This window comes from Mixophyes fleayi, chromosome 4, assembly GCF_038048845.1.
Source record: "Mixophyes fleayi isolate aMixFle1 chromosome 4, aMixFle1.hap1, whole genome shotgun sequence".
Lineage (NCBI taxonomy): Eukaryota > Metazoa > Chordata > Amphibia > Anura > Limnodynastidae > Mixophyes > Mixophyes fleayi.
This window is the reverse complement of record NC_134405.1, coordinates 64,537,323-64,556,266: the sequence shown is the minus strand read 5'-3', so window position 1 is coordinate 64,556,266 and position 18,944 is coordinate 64,537,323. Positions and strand designations below refer to the sequence as shown.

The 18,944-nt window shown below is 38.6% G+C and overlaps 1 protein-coding gene across 9 annotated transcripts in view; it reads right to left on the bottom strand.

Moving 5' to 3' along the window:
- The window catches only part of SEMA4C (semaphorin 4C), a 465,016-nt gene that overhangs the window by 250,922 nt on the left and 195,150 nt on the right, over nucleotides 1-18,944 (bottom strand). For all 9 annotated transcript variants that reach the window (XM_075207325.1, XM_075207330.1, XM_075207327.1 and 6 more), the window contains one exon: nucleotides 7,060-7,156. In XM_075207325.1, the coding sequence (XP_075063426.1) occupies nucleotides 7,060-7,156 (97 nt within the window). The remainder of the gene's footprint in view (nucleotides 1-7,059; nucleotides 7,157-18,944) is intronic.

The window sequence follows — 18,944 nt, the reverse complement described above, 5'->3', positions numbered from 1 at the left end:
AAGTATTTAGATGCTCTCTGAAAATGTATCCCTATTTTAGAGCTTACTTTATAACTGATGATAATACTTACACAATCTCCACTCTGATCCACATTCGCTCCTCTTGTTTCAGCTGTGCCACTTCCACTTAGAATACAGGCTCTCTAATGAGCAGGGCACTAAATACCCTTAGTTTTCATGGCTGTGTTTATTTTGTCTACCTTGTAAGTCTCTACTGTGTGGCACTGCATAGCACAGTGAGGAGGAAGAGGATAGAAGAAGAAGAGGAAGAGGAAGACGAAGAAGGGAAATGAGGAGGGCTGATGAAGAGAGATAATAAAGAGGGTAATAAAAAAAGGGTTAGGAGATATAAAAAGGAGTGATGGGGTGATTATTAAATAACAGGGCTGTGTGATGATGTGGGAGGGCGCTTGAGGAATTAGAGGCAGGTTTGGGGTGATAAAAATACAGTGTGTGTGAAGGGCTGTGGGGAAACGAGTTACAGTTATAGATAGATCCATAATGACAAAACATTGATTCGTTTAGAGAAAACTATGTAATATAAGCATTTGTCCAGGTCCCACACCAATAATAATTTAAATAACTGAAATATGCATAAAGCACGAACAAGAAAAGCAAAAAGATGAAAGGAACTGGACGCCCAAGAGAATCAAGTAAAAAGCAATATTTTCCCTATCTAATGCATATTTGGATTCTGTCCATTTGGACAAGATACTTAATTTACGAACAGCATTATCTTTGGTGTATATAAAACAATTGTGGCCAACAGTTTCATAGATAAAACGTATCCACCCATAGACAAGGCCCACATAAGCTATCCAAGTCCAAACTATACAGATCTTGGCCAAAGTAATAAGATTAATTACACATTGTAGTCATGCTTTGAGTAAAACTCCATTCACTCTTATTTTAAACAAAGTAACTCTGGAGAAGTGGTTTTCAACATTCTTGCAGTGATGGCACCTAGAGCCATAACTTAAAGTTTTAGCGTCTGGGGCAAGAAACAAAAATGCCACCCCCCTAGCCCTCAACTTAACCAGTTGAACCTGAAATATTCATAAACTACCCTGCCCTTCAGCGTTGTGCCCTGGGCGGTTGCCCCTATCACACAGCCCAGTTACAGCCCTGAAGGCACTCTGAAGTCATACAACCAGCAGCCACAACATGAAAGCCACTGACAAATGAACATAATAACATTGATTATCTTGTTACAATTGCACTGCAAAGGGGTGGGATATATTAGGCACCAAGTGAATAGTGAATAGAGGCGGGGGTGTGTGTTGCCTGAAGGCGGTCGACGAGGGGGTCCAGGTTTGAAGTGTGGAGGGTTCCTGCAAGCTGGCGAGGTGAGCTGGTGTCCCATGGGCGAGAGATGGTGTGAAAACCCCTGGCCGCAGATATTTATCAGAAGTCGGGGTCAAACAAGGAATCCACTTGAACTCAGAATATGTGTGACCTCAGCGTGGAAAAAATAAGAGACGGCCGGTAAACAGCTGAAAGTGTGATGGAGTAATGGATAATTATTTTTCTTCATTATCTGTAAGGAAACCTCTCTTGCAAGAGAGGAATTGGACAAATATTGAAAGTGATATATTTTTTTATTTTCTATTTTTTATATTATTTTTGGATATATGACTGGTAAAGATATTGGGCATGATAAATAGACATAAGATTTGAAGAAATATACATATATTGTAAGAAAAAAAAAAAAAAAGAGATAATATGGTATGGTTTTCATAATCTTTTTAAATCCCCTGAAAGTAAAAGTAAAATATCATATAATAAAGACTGAGAAATGAAGAAGAGTGAAATATAGTGGAATTAATTGCAAAAGGGACGGCGTTTGTTAATTTGCTTCATCAAGAGATTGAAAAAGTTGAATAAGAGATTTGACTGATGAAGTAAATAGCTGAAATCAAAAACTGGTAATATCTGGAAGATCCATATGGAGTTATAATGTTGAATGCCAACATTGAAAAAATAAGCAAGGAAGAACAAAGCAAAGATTTATATTGGTACTAAATGTGATGAATCAAGAGATATTAGGACTAGTAAGTTTTTCATGGGAAGTAATCTCTTAAATATCTTTGGGAGTGTATTATAAAGATTGACTGTATACTAATTTATAATAGATTTTCTCTTTATGTTACAACTGTGTTAGAGGTGCAATTGTAAGAGAACTCTGAATGTGGGTGGTATTATCTACTGTGAAAATGGAAAAATATGTTGCAAAACAATCTAAAACAGCTTGAGGGGGACATAACACAAAATCTAAAGATAAATCAAATTTGACTCAAGAAAAATCTAATTCCCCCTCAGTTTCCATGATGGAGGATACTATGGATACAGAAGCAGACCTTGTGAAATACAGCTTTCAAGCAGTCAAAAGAGCACAAGAAATAACAGTAATAAATTCACCATTATTCGATCAGAAATTGGCAGGTCTTAAAGAGTCAATTGATTCAGCATTAACACAGATAGTCAGCCACGCACATCGTATAACTGAAATGGAACAAAGAATTTCTGACATGGAAGATGAGAATGTGGGAACAAAAAACTTTTGAGTTCACATGACTATGTGATTAAAGCTCTACATGAAAAATTTAAGAATTAGACAAAAGGAATAGAGGAAATAATTTGAGGGTGGTTAGTTTAACAGAAAAAGTAAATGTTAAAGAGTTAATGATAATTGTCTCAACATGGCTACCTATAGGATTGGGATTAAATACAGCTATAGATTCTATTGTTAGTGAACGAATACATAGAAAAGGCCCTAAAAGACAAATGGAACAAACCAGACCTAGGTCTGTCATATTTAAATTATTAAATTATGAAGATATGTTTAGACTGCTGGAAGCATATCGAAAACATTCAGAACTTTTTTCAAAGAGAGAAACTTTTATTATTTCAAGATTTCTCTTATCAAGTGGCGATGAAAAGGCATGAGTTTTCACAGATTTGTAAAGAACTCTATGCTAGTGGAATTAAATTTGCATTAATATATCCTGCAAAATTAAGAATTATTCATAATGGAGAACCATTATATTTTGTAACTCCAACTTCAGCCAAAACATTTTTGATGTTGAACAGAAAGTCCACAAAGGGAAGGAGGGAGGTAAAAAAGGAAGGAGAAAATGTATTAGGAGGTAGTGATAGCAGATTAAGGTTTAGACACAATATGAAGAGGGGAAAAAAACATATTAAATCACTATTGATTTAGACACAATATCAGAATTAAAAGAACACAAATTGAAACACAATTTAAATATAATTATGTTAAGATTAAATTGTTTAACTATCGGGAAGTTAAGGTTTTACTAAGAATAAACCAAAATAAACTGCAAACTAGTTGGTTGCAGAAATTATTACATAAAAAAGAGAAAAAATAGAGGTTGTCACAGATAGGAAAAATGGATGTAATATACACATTTATTGGTTAAATATTAATGTATATCACTTGTATTGTTTATTATGTCGTTTTTATTATTATGGTTTAATAATTGTGATTATTCAAGTGTTATTAAATGTTTTGCACAGTGCAATACAAGATGAATGGTGGAAGAAGTTATCACATAAAAAAGAAAAAATATAGAGGTTGTTATGGAGAAAAGAAATAGACAATTTAGGGAGGCGGTGGATTGAATGAGGAGGTCAGCGTCTGAGGCCTCCTGCAGTAGTTTGAAAAACAAATCCTTAGCAAATGCATAGAGATCAGCATTAGAGATGGAGTCTGGGATACCTCAAATTTTTCTGTTGTCGCATCAATATCGATCTTCGAGATCGGTAACTTTGTCGTTGCTAGAAGAAACTTTGTCTTGTAGGAGCTCATGAGTAGATATAAAGTCGTTGTGCGAAGAAACAAGCTCCTCCATCATGATCTAAAGGTGGTCTGCACAGGAAGTAAGTTCTGCCAAAATCAGATTTGATGTCCCTGAACAGTTACCCGAAATTTGGATGTTATGTCAGTCTTAAGAGCTGTGAGGAACGATTGGATAAATTTGATGGGTGACAGGTCCATCCAGGTCCATCCGTTGCTACCGGTTGGGGGACCCCCTGCTCCATATCCGAGTCATTTTGCGACCTTGTACAGAGAGTATGTGCAAAATAATAAACTAATTTGCACCCCTTGCATTGCAAAATGGTTTTGTCCATAGGCTGTCTAGAATGTTTCCCACTGCCACTCCGAACTGTTGATGGGAATGTGGCCAGAGAGACACGATGCTACATACATGGTGGACTTACCCCCATATAATCCCTTTTTGGAACATGGTCCTTGCACTTGTTAATTCCGTATCTGAACAACAGGTCACTAAGGATCCCTGGTCGTTCCTTCTCTCTCGCCCTATCCCTGATGAGAGCGCCCCTTCCAACAAGCTGATCTCTCATATACTGGCTGCTGCCAAATCCCTAATAGCCAAACATTGGAAAGACCCAATTCCTCCCTCTATGCAGGCTCTACGGAATTACATCTGGCAAATCGCAAGCATGGAGAGCATAACATGCTACCTTCACAATAAATCATACAACTTTGACAAGGTTCGGGCACCGTGGTATCTACATGAAAGTCGTAGCTCCTTACCCTCTTTGGCTCTCCCACCCTCTAAAGGCATGTAGATTCTGCGCCGCCTCCGGATCCTTCAGGCTGGGTGTAGTGCACCATGGGTAAGAGACCCGTATGTGTTGACGTTTGTTTCTTAATTACAAAGGGCGTTAATCTCTGGACATGTTGCTTAGAATTTAATTAGTAATAGTTATGGCAATATACATGCCTTTCCATCTCCCCAACCCCTCCCCCATCCTCCTTTCCCCCTCTACCCCCCCCTTCCCTGATCTCTCTCTCTTCTCCCTCCCTTCTAGTATAATATTTAAAAGAAGAGGAGACATCTTGTTGCCTTTTAATCTTCTGTTTTATTTGCTGTTTGTATTTTTTCATGCTGTTTTCTCTGGTAATAAATACAGAGTTTAAACAAAATGGTTTTGTCCAAAAAACTTGAGTAAGGAAACTCAATTTTTTGCTTAACTTTCCTTAATGGATCAGGCCCATGACTTCCAGAATTGAACACAGAATTCTAGATGAGGCCGTACCAATGACCTATACAGTGGCATTAATACTTCTTTCTTTCTGTTACTGATTCCTCTCCAGATACAGCCAAGTATCTGACTTGCCTTTCTCATTGCCTCGTTACATTTGTTACCAGCCTTTAGGTGACCTGAAATAGTGACTACTAGATCCCTTTCCTCCTTAGTAGTTTCCGTTATATTGTCATTAATACTAGCCTTACTAAAATCTAGATAACCTACATCTACGCCACCCCCCCTATTACTTTAGCCACCCAGTCAAAAAAGTCAATAAGATTTCTTTGACATGATCTCCCCCCCAGTAAATCCATGCTGTTTGTGATCATGTAAGTTACTGGATTTGAGATGTTCTACAACACTTTCCTTTAAAAGTGTTTCCATCAATATCCCTACTACTGTTGTCTGATGCTCTGTAGATGCTGCCTCTTCCTTGCTTCCACTTTTGTGAAGTGGGACTACATTTGCTATTTTCCAGCCCTCTGGAATTATTCCTGTAGCTAGTGACTGGTTGAATAATTCTGTTAATAGTGTTATCAGCACCCCTTTAAGCTCTTTTAGTATCCTTGGATGTATCCCATCTGGCCCCATTGATTTATCCCAACTGAGCAAAAATAATTATTAAAATGATCTGCTATTACATTGTCTCCCTCAACAATAGCCTTATTATTACTCCTTTTGTTTTTCTCCTTTCACTTATATACCTAAAAAAAAGTTTTGCCCCTTCACCTACTGACTAGTCCATCTTATCTTCAGCCTGTGCCTTTGCACATCTGATTACCTTGTTAGTCTCCTTCTGTCTAATACCTCTTTGTCTTCATTTTTCTGAGTCTGCTTATATTTCCTAAAAGCCATCTTTTTTGCTTTTCACAATACTAGCTACTTCTTTTCCACACCACACTGGCTTCATTTTCCTTGTGCTTTTCCTAACCCCTGTGTGGCCAGGAAGACTTTGTGGTGTAAAGCTCCTTTCCTGGGCTCCCAAAGGGTTGGTGCCATCCGTGTGAAGAGCGAGATGGAGCACTATATGTGTTCAGGGCACAAAGGGGCAGGCGAACAGCCAGACAACCAGTCCTTGGTGGAACAATGAGGGCTAGCATTCATGGTATAGGTCCTATATCAGCAGACAGACATTTAATAGACAGGTGCAGACAGCAACAAGGAAAGTGTGGGCCTGCTGCCCTGAAGGCTGGCTAGTCATGGTAAACCACCTAACAGCGTTCCGGAGGAAGGAGTATGGCCAGGGCCGTGGTGCACTACTAGAGATGTGGGCAACTGAATTATTTGCATATGTTCTGTGCCTCACCCCAGACGGGGGAGAGAGAAGTGTGTAAAAACGAAGGCCCAAAGGTGACTCACCATTTAGGCCAAACCGGACACTTATTTGCTGACAGAGTCACCATTTGTTGTCCTCCTGCCATGCTCTTGAGCAAAGCAGAGCTAGAGGGATGTGCCGTAGTCTGTCGGCTGGTGCAGTGTGGTAGATAGGCCCAACCAGAAGGTCTGCGACGCTCTTGCACCCCTCCCAGATGCATGACCCATCACAGGGGGGTTGGGCAGTCGGAGGGAATGTGTCAGGAGCATGCCTGGTATCGGGGCTTTGAGCATGCAACTGAGGAAGTGGAGGTAGACCACAGGGCTCTGGAGCTCCGTAGTGTGTACAAATATCTTGTGAAGAATGGAGGTGTTGAGCTGGGAGATATTTTCAGAGTGAAGTGATGTAAGTTGGTGCAGTTTTGTAGATGGCCTTATATATGAATAGAAGTATTGGATTTGGTAAAAAACAGACAACCAATATAGAGACTAACAGAGCGGACCAATAGTGGAAGAGCCGCTTTGTGCAATCTCTTCTTCTAAAGGGGTGACAGCATGTTATGCAGGGTTGCCAGTATCAAAGTTGTATCTCTCTCTTGGGATCCTTTGGTGCCAATAAAGAACTGCCATTTACATCACTGACACTGTACCATAAAATATACAGTTTACCTTGTTGGTCCTGATTAGCCTTGGTAATGCTGCCCATGCTGATATTCCATAGTGTCTTGAAGGCATAAAGGGAAGTGATGGCATTGGATGATAGAAGCTGGAAATGGAATAAGAAAGATATTTATTCCCATAAGCTGCAAAATGTTGTACATCAGATGCAGTACAGATGTTGTACATCAGTATAGCAAAATTCTGTATTAAATGTTGGTAAGGACACATGGGGGTACATTTACTAAACTGCGAGTTTCAAAACCTGGAGATGTTGCCTATAGCAAACAATCAGTTTCTAGCTGTCATTTATTTTGTACATTCTACAAAATGGCAGCTAGAATCCGATTGGTTGCTGTAGGCAACATCTCCACTTTTTTAAACCTGCAGCTTAGTAAATATACCCCATGAACTATTCTAAAATCAAGACAGCTCATTCAATGTAGTAGAAAATAACTGATATCATTTCATTTCCAGACTCACTTCTATCCCAGTACAAAATGCTCTGTGTCCAAACTTCCCAGTTAATTGCCACATGCAGATTCCTGTGCTGACTGAATTAATTGACAAGAGGGGTGTTTTTTAAAATATCAATTCTTTAATTCAGCACAGGTAACTGTGGGAAAATGAGAAGATAATTTGTGTAAAAACTGCATTAAATTTAAACAAGTAAAGCAAACCAGCTACTCTCTAAATGGACTAGAGTAACATAATTACGTGTTGTGTTTGAGTGTGAAGATCAAATAACTCCAACAACTTAAAAATATATGTAAAATAACATAAAACCAGGCACACAATGATTTAGATTAATTAGATCTATTTTAATTTCAAATATAAAATCTATCAAAATAACAACATTGTGTTACTTCATTTTATTGGTGTCAACCATGAAGGTAGACAGTAAATAAATGTTCTTCAGATCTCATTGCAATAAATCCCACAGGCAATGACTAAGACATTATTACTTTATTAATTAGAGCATCCAACCCTGGGAGCAGTGGAATAGTTAGAGATAAATCAGCTTTTTCCTTCAACTCATGCTGTGCAGTGGATCTACTGAAACAATCCCACTTTCACTAAACAACCTTCTGCCCCCAAATGATATTAATAGAAGCGACATTGTGCAAATGATTTTCCGTGTTTATCTGAAGCTGATATGAAGACATAGTTGCTATGGTGCCAGAATCTAGTTTTAATGTGCTGGTATTAAAGTAAAACGTAAATAAAATCACATAAAAAAATAGGTTGAGGTGTTAAAGCTTTCTCTCATGCATTGACATTTGAATCATCTGTTGATAGGTAAACATTGCTTAAAGGCACACTAATCCTCAAAGATGACTTTTATTATGTGCCTGAGACGCAGAGAAACCAAAATCTCTAAACACATCAGCCTTTACCATTTTTTAAGAGCTTTTCAGAATCTTCATTAAATATTCCAGACAGGTTCTCATCTACAACATCAGTGGCAAGCCAGGAACATTATTGTAATTTGATATATTTTCAAAAGATACTTCTGCAAATAAAATCCAGCAATGGTTCCCAGCAGTTTAGCTAACATTTCCTACCTGGCTTCATATTACACAATGCCAAAGATAATTTAACTTCAAGTAGCTGATAGAAAAGTTTGTGCCCTAAGCTGTCATTAGAATACTAACTTTTGGGCATGGAAAAAGACTGCTGAGGTGTGAAGACTGTACAGTGAGAACTGTAACTTAAATGAAAGGAAACAATGAAGAATGTTTTGCCAAATGTATGTTAACATGAATTTAGACTTATGCAATGCTAGAAATGTAACTTTGGGAAACAATTCATCTCCATACCCCCTGCACACTTTATAAGGACTATTTATTTTAAAAGACCTGAAAATCTAAATACAGGTTCAAATATATAAACTTGCTAGTAATAACATTTACATATATGTGAATATCTAATTAGGCAATGAAACCTATGTAATTCACTGTTCAATGACAGGATTAGATGCACAGAACATCCAAGTTTAATCAACTAGGCCGAATAATAGATCACATTGTCAACTCAGTGACAGAATGGGTGGACACACTATGAAAATGACTTTGAACACAGCAAGGTAGTGGATCAACGCCACTGGCACTAGGGATGTGCACCGGCGACTTTTGGTGTCTCGTGTTTTGTGTTTTGGATTCGGATTTTCGCAATGTTTTGGGTTCGGATTTGTTTCGCAAAACACCTGCCGAAAGGTTTTGGTTCGGATTTAAGGTTTTGGATTCGGATTTTTTCCTACGCTATTATTAACCTCAATAACATTCATTAACAAGCATTTCCACTAATTTACAGTGTATTCTGAACACCTCACAATATAGTTATTAGTCCAAAACGTTGCAACGAGGAATCTTTCTGGACTGCGTAGTGGAGTGGTCCCCACAATATAATAAGAAAACCATCAACTGGTCTTAATCGCACCAAAAAATGTACCTGGACTGCGTAGAGGAGTGGGTCACCACAATATAATTTAAAAACCCTGATCTTGTATGATTCGCACCAATAAATGTATCTGGACTGCGTAGAGGAGTGGGTCACCACAATATAATAAGAAAACCATCAACTGGTCTTAATCGCACCAAAAAATGTACCTGGACTGCGTAGAGGAGTGGGTCACCACAATATAATTTAAAAACCCTGAACTTGTATGATTCACACCAATAAATGTATCTGGACTGCGTAGAGGAGTGGGTCACCACAATATAATAAGAAAACCATCAACTGGTCTTAATCGCACCAAAAAATGTACCTGGACTGCGTAGAGGAGTGGGTCACCACAATATAATTTTAAAACCCTGAACTTGTATGATTTGCACCAATAAATGTATCTGGACTGCGTAGAGGAGTGGGTCACCACAATATAATAAGAAAACCATCAACTGGTCTTAATCGCACCAAAAAATGTACTTGGACTGCGTAGAGGAGTGGGTCACCACAATATAATTAATAAAAAACCCTCCACGGCTCTGAATTTCCAAAAAAAAAATTATGAACTGTGTAGTGGGGTGGCCCCGGTACTAAATTTTTACCGGGGCCACAATACTTCCATCAACCCTCTAAATCCCACTCCACTGATGGCGGACACCGGGCGCACGTCTAACACCAACATTGCAGTTACAGCCGCAGTTATACGCTTTGCAATAGGGTGACTACTATCGTATTTTGTGGTCATGGCAAACGACTGTTGGACGGTCAATTGTTTTGTGAAAGACTTAGCGGTCTTACGACTTCCCCTCTGGGAAGATGACCGACTAACAGCAGCAACAGCAGCAGTGGCAGTAGTAGGCGTACCGCTGCAGGATTCCTCGGATGAATCCCGTATTGGAGAGGACTCAGTCTGGCTGCTGACTTGGGCTGCAGGACTCAATCTGATGGAGATCGTGGAGGAAGTTGATGAGGAGGGTGTTGCTGGTGTGTATCCAACTGGACCATGGGATTTAGGTGTCCCTGTACCGATGACGGACCTAGCCCCAGTTCCTGAACTAACCACTGACCTATGAAGGTTATTCAGGTGACGTATAAGGGAGGATGTCCCTAGGTGGGCAAGATCCTTACCCCTGCTTATTTAAGCTTTACATAAGCTACATATGGCCATACATTGGTTGTCCGGATTTGGATAAAAATAACTCCAGACCGAAGAGGTGCATTTTTTGGTCTTCAGACCAGGCATGACGATGGGCTTTTTCATCCCATGGACATCAGCTGTTTCCCCCCCTGGTGCCTCATTTACAATAACCACATCACTATCCTCATCATCAAGTTCCTCCACAGCGCCAGCTACATCATCAATAGCCTCCTCCCGAGCCACCTCTTCCCGTACAGTGATGGGAAGGTCAGGCTTGACAACCACCAACACCCTTGGACTCGCCTTGGGGATTTGTGATAATTTCTCTTTAGAAGGCAGCGTTGTTTGCTGTTTTGTTGCTGACAGCATAACTTTCTTCAATTTTTTGTAGGGGGAGGGAGGAGGAGGAGGGCTAAGATCCTTGGGTGAAGATGGACCACTAGTCATGAACACGGGCCAGGGCCTAAGCCATTCCTTGCCACTACGTGTCGTAAATGGCATATTGCCAACTTTACGTTTCTCCTCAGATGATTTTAAGTTTCTCTTTTTGCTTTTTTTTGAGAACTTGGGCTTTTTGGATTTTACATGCCCTGTACTAGGAGATTGGGCATCGGGCTTGGAAGACGATGTTGATGGCATTTCATCGTCTATGTCATGACTAGTGGCAGCAGCTTCAGCATTAGGAGGAAGTGGGTCTTGATCTTTCCCTACTTTATCCTCCAAATTTTTGCTCTCCATTATGTGTAGCACAAGATACTGCAGAATGTGTGAACTTGGTAATATTGCAGTACCAATGGACTTATACTGCAGGATTAGTTTGGCAAATTTTGTTGTAATTAAAAAAAAATTTAATTAGTTTTTTGTATATTTTTTTATTAACTTTTTTTTAATTTTTTAAACACTTGGGAATATTGGGGAAATAACTATGCCCTTAGAAGCACAGAGCACGGGACACAGGACCACTGGACTGAACAGGACACAGCACACAGGACCCAGCAGCACCACTGAACTCAAAATTGACAGAGCACAGCACACAGCACCACTGGACTGATACTGCAGAATGTGTGAACTTTGTAATATTGCAGCAGTACCACTGGACTTTTACTGCTGAATGTGTGAACTTGGTAATATTGCAGTACCAATGGGCTTATACTGCAGGATTGGTTTGGCAAATTTTGTTGTAATTAAAAAAAAATTTAATTAGTTTTTTTTGTATATTTTTTTATTAACTTTTTTTTAATTTTTTAAACACTTGGGAATATTGGGGAAATAACTATGCCCTTAGAAGCACAGAGCACGGGACACAGGACCACTGGACTGAACAGAACACAGCACACAGGACCCAGCAGCACCACTGAACTCAAAATTGACAGAGCACAGCACACAGCACCACTGGACTGATACTGCAGAACAGAACACAGCACAGCACAGCACAGAACTAAACTGCACAACACAAGATCTACCAGAACAGAGGACCACCTAACACACCCTCCCTCTACCCTGATCAATGCCCGAGTGAAGATGGCGGCAACTAGCGGGGAATTTATAGGTTCCGAGTATCGCGAGATCCGACAACGGGATTATGACTCGGAGCCTCGCTTTCAAGTTTTCATTTGGCGCCAATACCTGGATCTGTCTCGGATCCGACTCAGATAGGCAACGTTCGGGTGGGCTCGGATTCAGGAAATCCGAGTGCGCTCATCTCTAACTGGCACACACAGTCAGATATTTGTATGCTACAGAATATCTGAACATTGTTGATTAGGTGGCCATGTAGCCGCCTACACATGGGCTCTATCTGCAATATCACGCACCATGCAATATGGCTAGGACAATTCTGGAATATAATGGAATATATTAGTATAATCTATACACTTAGTTATTGAAAGACCTGTAGCCACCATAGGGTTATTGACAACACTAAGATTCGTCCAGAGACTTTAGGTGCCAACTGTTACAAGACCATGTAATGGTAATTTGTGATTTAGTGGTTAGTTGCCTGAAACAGGAAGTGTAATCCACCCTGAACTCTAAAACATCTAAAATTATACTAAGGCGTTAATTCAAAGAGAAGACTACTACTTATGTTTATCATCCAGGATTAAGTTCATTTGTGGAAAAGATTTTTGGCCACTGTACAGTCCCTGTTATCTTCAGAATTCGGGAGCCATTCTCAGAAGGGCCTCTCAAGGTATGTGAAAAAAAGACTGGGTACTACACCATCCCAAGGATATAAGAGCCACCAATTCTAGCCTAGAAAAAAATATGGCTTCCATTCTGATATCCAGTAAACCAAGTCGTGGAAACAGGAGGTGACATAGAAGACAGTGACTGGATATTCTTGACATGATTAGGTTTTTGATAGGACTGATTTGGGTTTACAGCTTCTGCTGGAGTGCCACGATCAACTAGTGTAAGCTTATCATCATGGATAGGATAAGTGCTGATTCATCTGCCTTAACTGCAATGATCTTTATATTGTGTTTACCCGGCAATAGCGGGGTCACATTTGGGGTTTATCCCTCCCTTCCTGGCAGTAAACTGGTCTTGTAGCGTGGACAGGAGCAAGAATACCCAGGGTGATTCTCCAGTAGGAGACCTGGTACTGTAACACCAGATGTCAACCCAATCAACTATATGTAGAATCAGATGGATCAAGCTATACAAACAAGAGATCCACTTACATTTCTGGGATGTGGCTTCCTGAGATGATTGAGTGGACATGTGAAGCTGCTGCTCTGTTCCAAACAATCTGTAAGCCACCGAAACCCACTTCTACTGGGCTTTGGATAAAATATAAAAGGAATTGTACACTTCTTAAACAGGGCTAATGATAAACAAATTCACCTCTAAATGTACACAATTATTTGCTTTAGGAGAACAATCCTCTCCAGGTACTAACAAATTCAAAATGGCGTTCATCTCTATATCTGAGACGCTGTCAGAAATCTATTCTGTTAGGGAAGAATCATAGTCATCAGATACTGCAGACACCACTTCTGCATCTATGTCCTATCTGAAAACCATACCAACGAAAGAAAGCTTTTTGGCCTTAGGTAAGGAAGTAAAACAGGCTGTTGCAGAGGTAAAGCAAACAGTTGAAGAGTTAAATGTATATATGAATGTAGATTAGCTGAAAACGCACACTGCTTACTAGACCTAGAGGGTGTACAATACAGTACATTGAGTAAAAATCACTATCAGTGGCACAAACTAAGATGAGAAAACAGGTTAACACGATTAACAGTAAAAATCCTGCTGGATGATCAAGAAAACCGCAGCTGAAACAACATCTAGATTAAGGGCCTTGATTAATCTATACCTATACCTGAATCAAAAGAGCTTGTGACCTTTGTATTCTAAAAAATGGGTTTATATAGAATATTATTATTCCAAATGACAAAATCCACAGGAAACTTTACCATGAGGAAGGTGTCACTACATGCACATCATGATGGCAAGTCATTCACTTTTTACATCAGTAATGGTTTCTGTTTGGAAAGCCTTGCTGATTGGGATCAGCTGAGAAGCAGGGTCAGCAGAATTAATGAAATCAAATGAGTTTGAGAAAGTGTAATGCCAATATGTAAAACCACACAGGTACCCAAGAGCACTATTTTTATTGTATGTCTTCAAGAATCTAACTTTGCTGCTATTGCCAAGTCAACGAACTGACTTATTGCATAATCTTCTTTGTTTTCTTTTCAGAATTAAGCTCTGTATTGATCACCAAAGACATCAAAAGTAAAAGAAACAACATAAACATGAACACTTCTTTTATCGTATTAGTATAAAACATTGGGAAATAAAGGAAGAAAAATAAAAATAAACAAAGGAAAAGCAAAAGAAAAGTAGAGGAAAAAACAGAGAAAACATTAATAGATATGTCTATTCATATATACTTCAAATGACAAGGATGGATATACAGTAAAGTACTGTCGAAGTCAGCAAATTGGATAAAGTCATTTTAATTAAAGTCGAGCAAACTTGGTTGTCTTTGTCTGAAAAGATGCGTACGGTACGCTACGACGTACATGGGCACGCTACGGCGTGAAAGGGCGTACGCATCCACTACACGTGGCAGCAACAATTATTGGTCTTTTACCATACATTCGCACAAACACGCATACTAATAATATAGTACACATTAATGGTAGTTGCAACACATAGTCAGTTATGTCGAAATATAGTAGTATTTATATGTTATATTAGAGTTACATGCATATTAGTGAAATACACGGAACAGGTTGAAGGAATCATATCATGAGTGGTATCATAATAAACCTCTTTACATATCCTACTGTTTGGTTCTCTCTGCGAAGGAATCGCAGAGTGCATACACAAGTTATGAATGATAGGGAATTATGAACTACTTAAGACTAAGAAATCTTGGTGGGAAGAACCGAGCATACTCTCTGGAGAGGTGACCCCCACCTTTGGATTCCTTACGATGAACTAGCCAATGATTGACAACCCGTTGGACCTTCCTGAGACCTGGACCAATAGATGCAAGCTATACCATCTTCATTGTATTACTGTATTTCATTGTGTATATAAGCAGCAGCTTCACATCCAGTGTTCAGACATCTTGTCCCCAGACTTCAGGATTGAATGACTGCACTGGATCCAGAGCGCCTGCGATAAGTAACGGCTGTATTTATTATTACTTCGCTTGAGCATATTATTCTACTATTTGCGAATAAATCTTTGTGCGTTGGAAACACAACTCGAGGTTCGACAATTGTTATTGGTTAGCGACAATACGCACATAACAGTACATAAATGTTGCATATATCTCTGCAATTCACCAGATTGCAAGGTTAGAATGAGAGGCTTCCATAACTCCTCTAATGTCCTAAATCTGCCTGGGTAGGCTCTCTTGTTAAATATGTCAGCAATAAAAATATCAAACAAATAGTTGTTTGTTTACGATTAGGAAAATAATCTTTGGTCCAAAAAAATAAAATACTGTATTTACTTTATTTAACGGCCGCTAGAATATTTCTGATTACTAGAAATAACCCAAGCCTTTCCAAAGTCAACAAAAGACCTATTATATTAAAATTCATTGTGATATCTACAGCATCAGTGGACAAAGTGGAAATTTAGAATTGGCGATATGGAAATGTAAAAGTGTAGAGGTAGAGAGAGAGAGATACAGTGGTTGAAGTGAAAATTTAGAACTGGCGGTATGGAAAATGATAAAGATAAAGAGAGAGAGAGAGATACAGTAGATGAAGCGGAAATTTAGAAGTGGTGGAATGAAAAAATCTAATAGGATTAAAGGGAATGTAAGTGAATTGAATTTGATAGTTTTACAATGAAGGCAGTAGGAGAGGTATCGGTAAGGCATACCACCATATACATCCCCACTTCGACCGCTGTTTGTAATAGATTATCTCTTTTTCATACAGAACAACTTGTATTTCAGATTAAGTGGTCAATTAAATGCCCAGAAAATGTATCATGAAAGTTGCTTTATATAAAAGAGGCAATTTCAACATTCACAATTTGTTTATGTAAAATCTAAGAACCTTTTTAAGTTCAGAAGATTTTCCTGTAATTTCTCGAAGAAAGCATTTATCTCTATGCCCACTAGATTGCTTGTGTGAAAGGCAATTGAAGTAGACTGCAAAAAGCCTTTTGAAGGACAACATGGCTGCTCACATAGGACATACAGTAGCTTGCAACCTGAATTCCCCCAGTGTGATGCTTTATCTTTTAAAGTACAGAGTAATGCACCAGCTACAACCTATTTTCTGACCTGCTGATTACAAAACTCAGACTAGTCTAATTGCATTAAGATAATATTGTTTTAATGAAGTTCTATACTGAATGAAATGTGTCAGCAGTGGAATCCTGTTTACCGGACCTCTGGATGTTTTGATGTACCTGGTCTGATTGACACCTGTAGGCTTACCAACTAAAGGAAGTTCGTTTGGTAGGATTATCCCAGTAGTATAGTAGCCCAAGGTAACAGATATAAGGTCACCACCTCTGCAATTCATTCCTTAAGATCCGGCATTTATAACTACATGAATTGCTGCGGAAGTGAACACAAAACATCCCATTGAGAGTGTAACTATTGTAATGTATTTCGGACATTTTCTGTTCCGAGGGAGGGAGTTGGGCTGCCTGTGCTTTAAGGTACAGTACAGCGTGTGACTGATCACACAGCTACACAGTGCCCTTCAAGGATGATATATAATAACGTCTACATTTTGGAGAATCTCTGCTCTGCCTATGACACCAGCATTCCGCCTCTCACCGTCCATACCCAGGTCCCCACCCGGACTAAAGAACATCATGTGGCCTCTGCTTGCTGCTGGGGCAGCAGCTTCTGTAAACTTGTGCTCACGTATTCTGCAAGCAAAGCACCTGTCTGCAGAACATGGAGCAGATTCATAGACAGTGATGAGAAGAAGTGGCGGTATTTCCAATTGGAGCATAACGCCCCACTTCAAGCACTGTCTAAAATATAAGAAACAATATTTCAGTCCAAAAACTTAGAATAACATATTAAGACCAAAAACAATGAGATGTTTGCTGAATTATACTGACTGTTCATGACACATTGGGAGACTTGGGCCTGATTCATTAAGGTTCTTAACTTAAGAAACTTCTTATTTCAGTCTTCTGGACAAAACCATGTAACAATGCAAGGGGTGCAAATTAGTATTCTGTTTTGAACGTAAGTTAAATACTGACTGTTTTTCATGTAGCACACAAATATCAACTTTAAATTTCAGTGTACAAATAAGCTATCAAGTATTTGTGTGCTACATGAAAAAACAGTCAGTATTTAACTTATGTGCAAAACAGATTACTAATTTGCACCCCTTGCATTGTAACATGGTTTTGTCCAGGAGACTGAAATAAGAAGTTTCTTAATTTAAGATCCTTAATGAGGCCCCTAGTTCTGAAAATTAGAAATGTGTTTATAGTTTATACTGGAATCATAAAATATTCTTTATAAAAATTTGCAATGCAATTCCCTCTACTGTTCTGTTGTAATATAAGCACTGAAAGAGCTCCCATTATCTAAAAAAATCAATACTGGTATAAACACAACCTATATTCATAGACTATTTCTTATATGGATCTAAGAAAGTATTAAACTCCCAAACTTTGTAAATATGAAAAATATGATTAATATAAAGAGCAATAGAATTGTTTATACTTTCTTTCTTTAAGTTTAGTATTACTGAGTATTAGGAAGACTTAAAAAATATATTACTTTTATATTAGTCCAATATAATGTTGAGCATATTTTAAATAATCTGCTTCTTATATGGCAAAACAAACATTCATAGCAGGGATGTCAAGTAAACGCTGGTGTTGAGGTGAGAATACTAATCGTAAACCTTATTTTTCCCACTTTGCATAACTACCTGAGAGTCACCCTGCTACAAAATAACCTGAACTATTTTAAATAGTAAGCTATGCAGTAACAGTCAGGGGCGCACGCAGGGGGGGTTTCTGGGTCTCCAGAAACTCCTTCCCTCCGCTAAAGAAGTGCCCCTACATAGCGGCACTGTACTATACAGCAGTCGCGGCGCTGTCAAAGAAGCGTCCACGGCGGTGCTTAAAAATTCTGCGTGCGCCCCTGGCAGTATACCTTAAATTGAGTAATTGAAGTATATCTCTCCAGATTACCAAGAACCTCTGAAAAGAGGGTGCATTTTATATAAAGGTCCAGAAATACAGCAAAGAGCTGTCTCAAAACATATTCTTTTCCATTCATATGAAAAAAAATCTGTCCTGTTTGCCCATATAAATTTGCAAAGCTGCTAATGTCAATGTATAATCCTTATGTTCAATGAACAATGGATGAGATAATAATGGATAAAGGATTAGGAATAATTATAAATTTTAAAAGTGCAAGTCTGAGTTGAATATTTCAAATATTTAAAATATCTTTTCCAGTGTATTCCTTATAAATGTAATTATTGGTAAAATATTATATATGTAAAGGCGTGAAACATATGTTGGTATAGAGAGACCAGAAAATTTGAATGGCTTAGTAGATAAAGACTTTCCTAGAGAGTCAATGACTTGAAAGGGACATTGCCCCATTATTAGAAATTATTCTGTTTTAACAAAATTAATTTTGTATCATGAAGACTGACTATGTAATTCAATTATATTGAAGACTGTTGGTAATGATAATATAAGCTTAGAAAACATCAAGACTATATCATCAACATACATTGCTAATTTACGCTCAAACTGGCTCAATCTCATACCTGAATATACTACATTAGAGCTTAAGGTTTGTGCAAGAGTATCTAAGGCTACATAAAATAAAATTGAA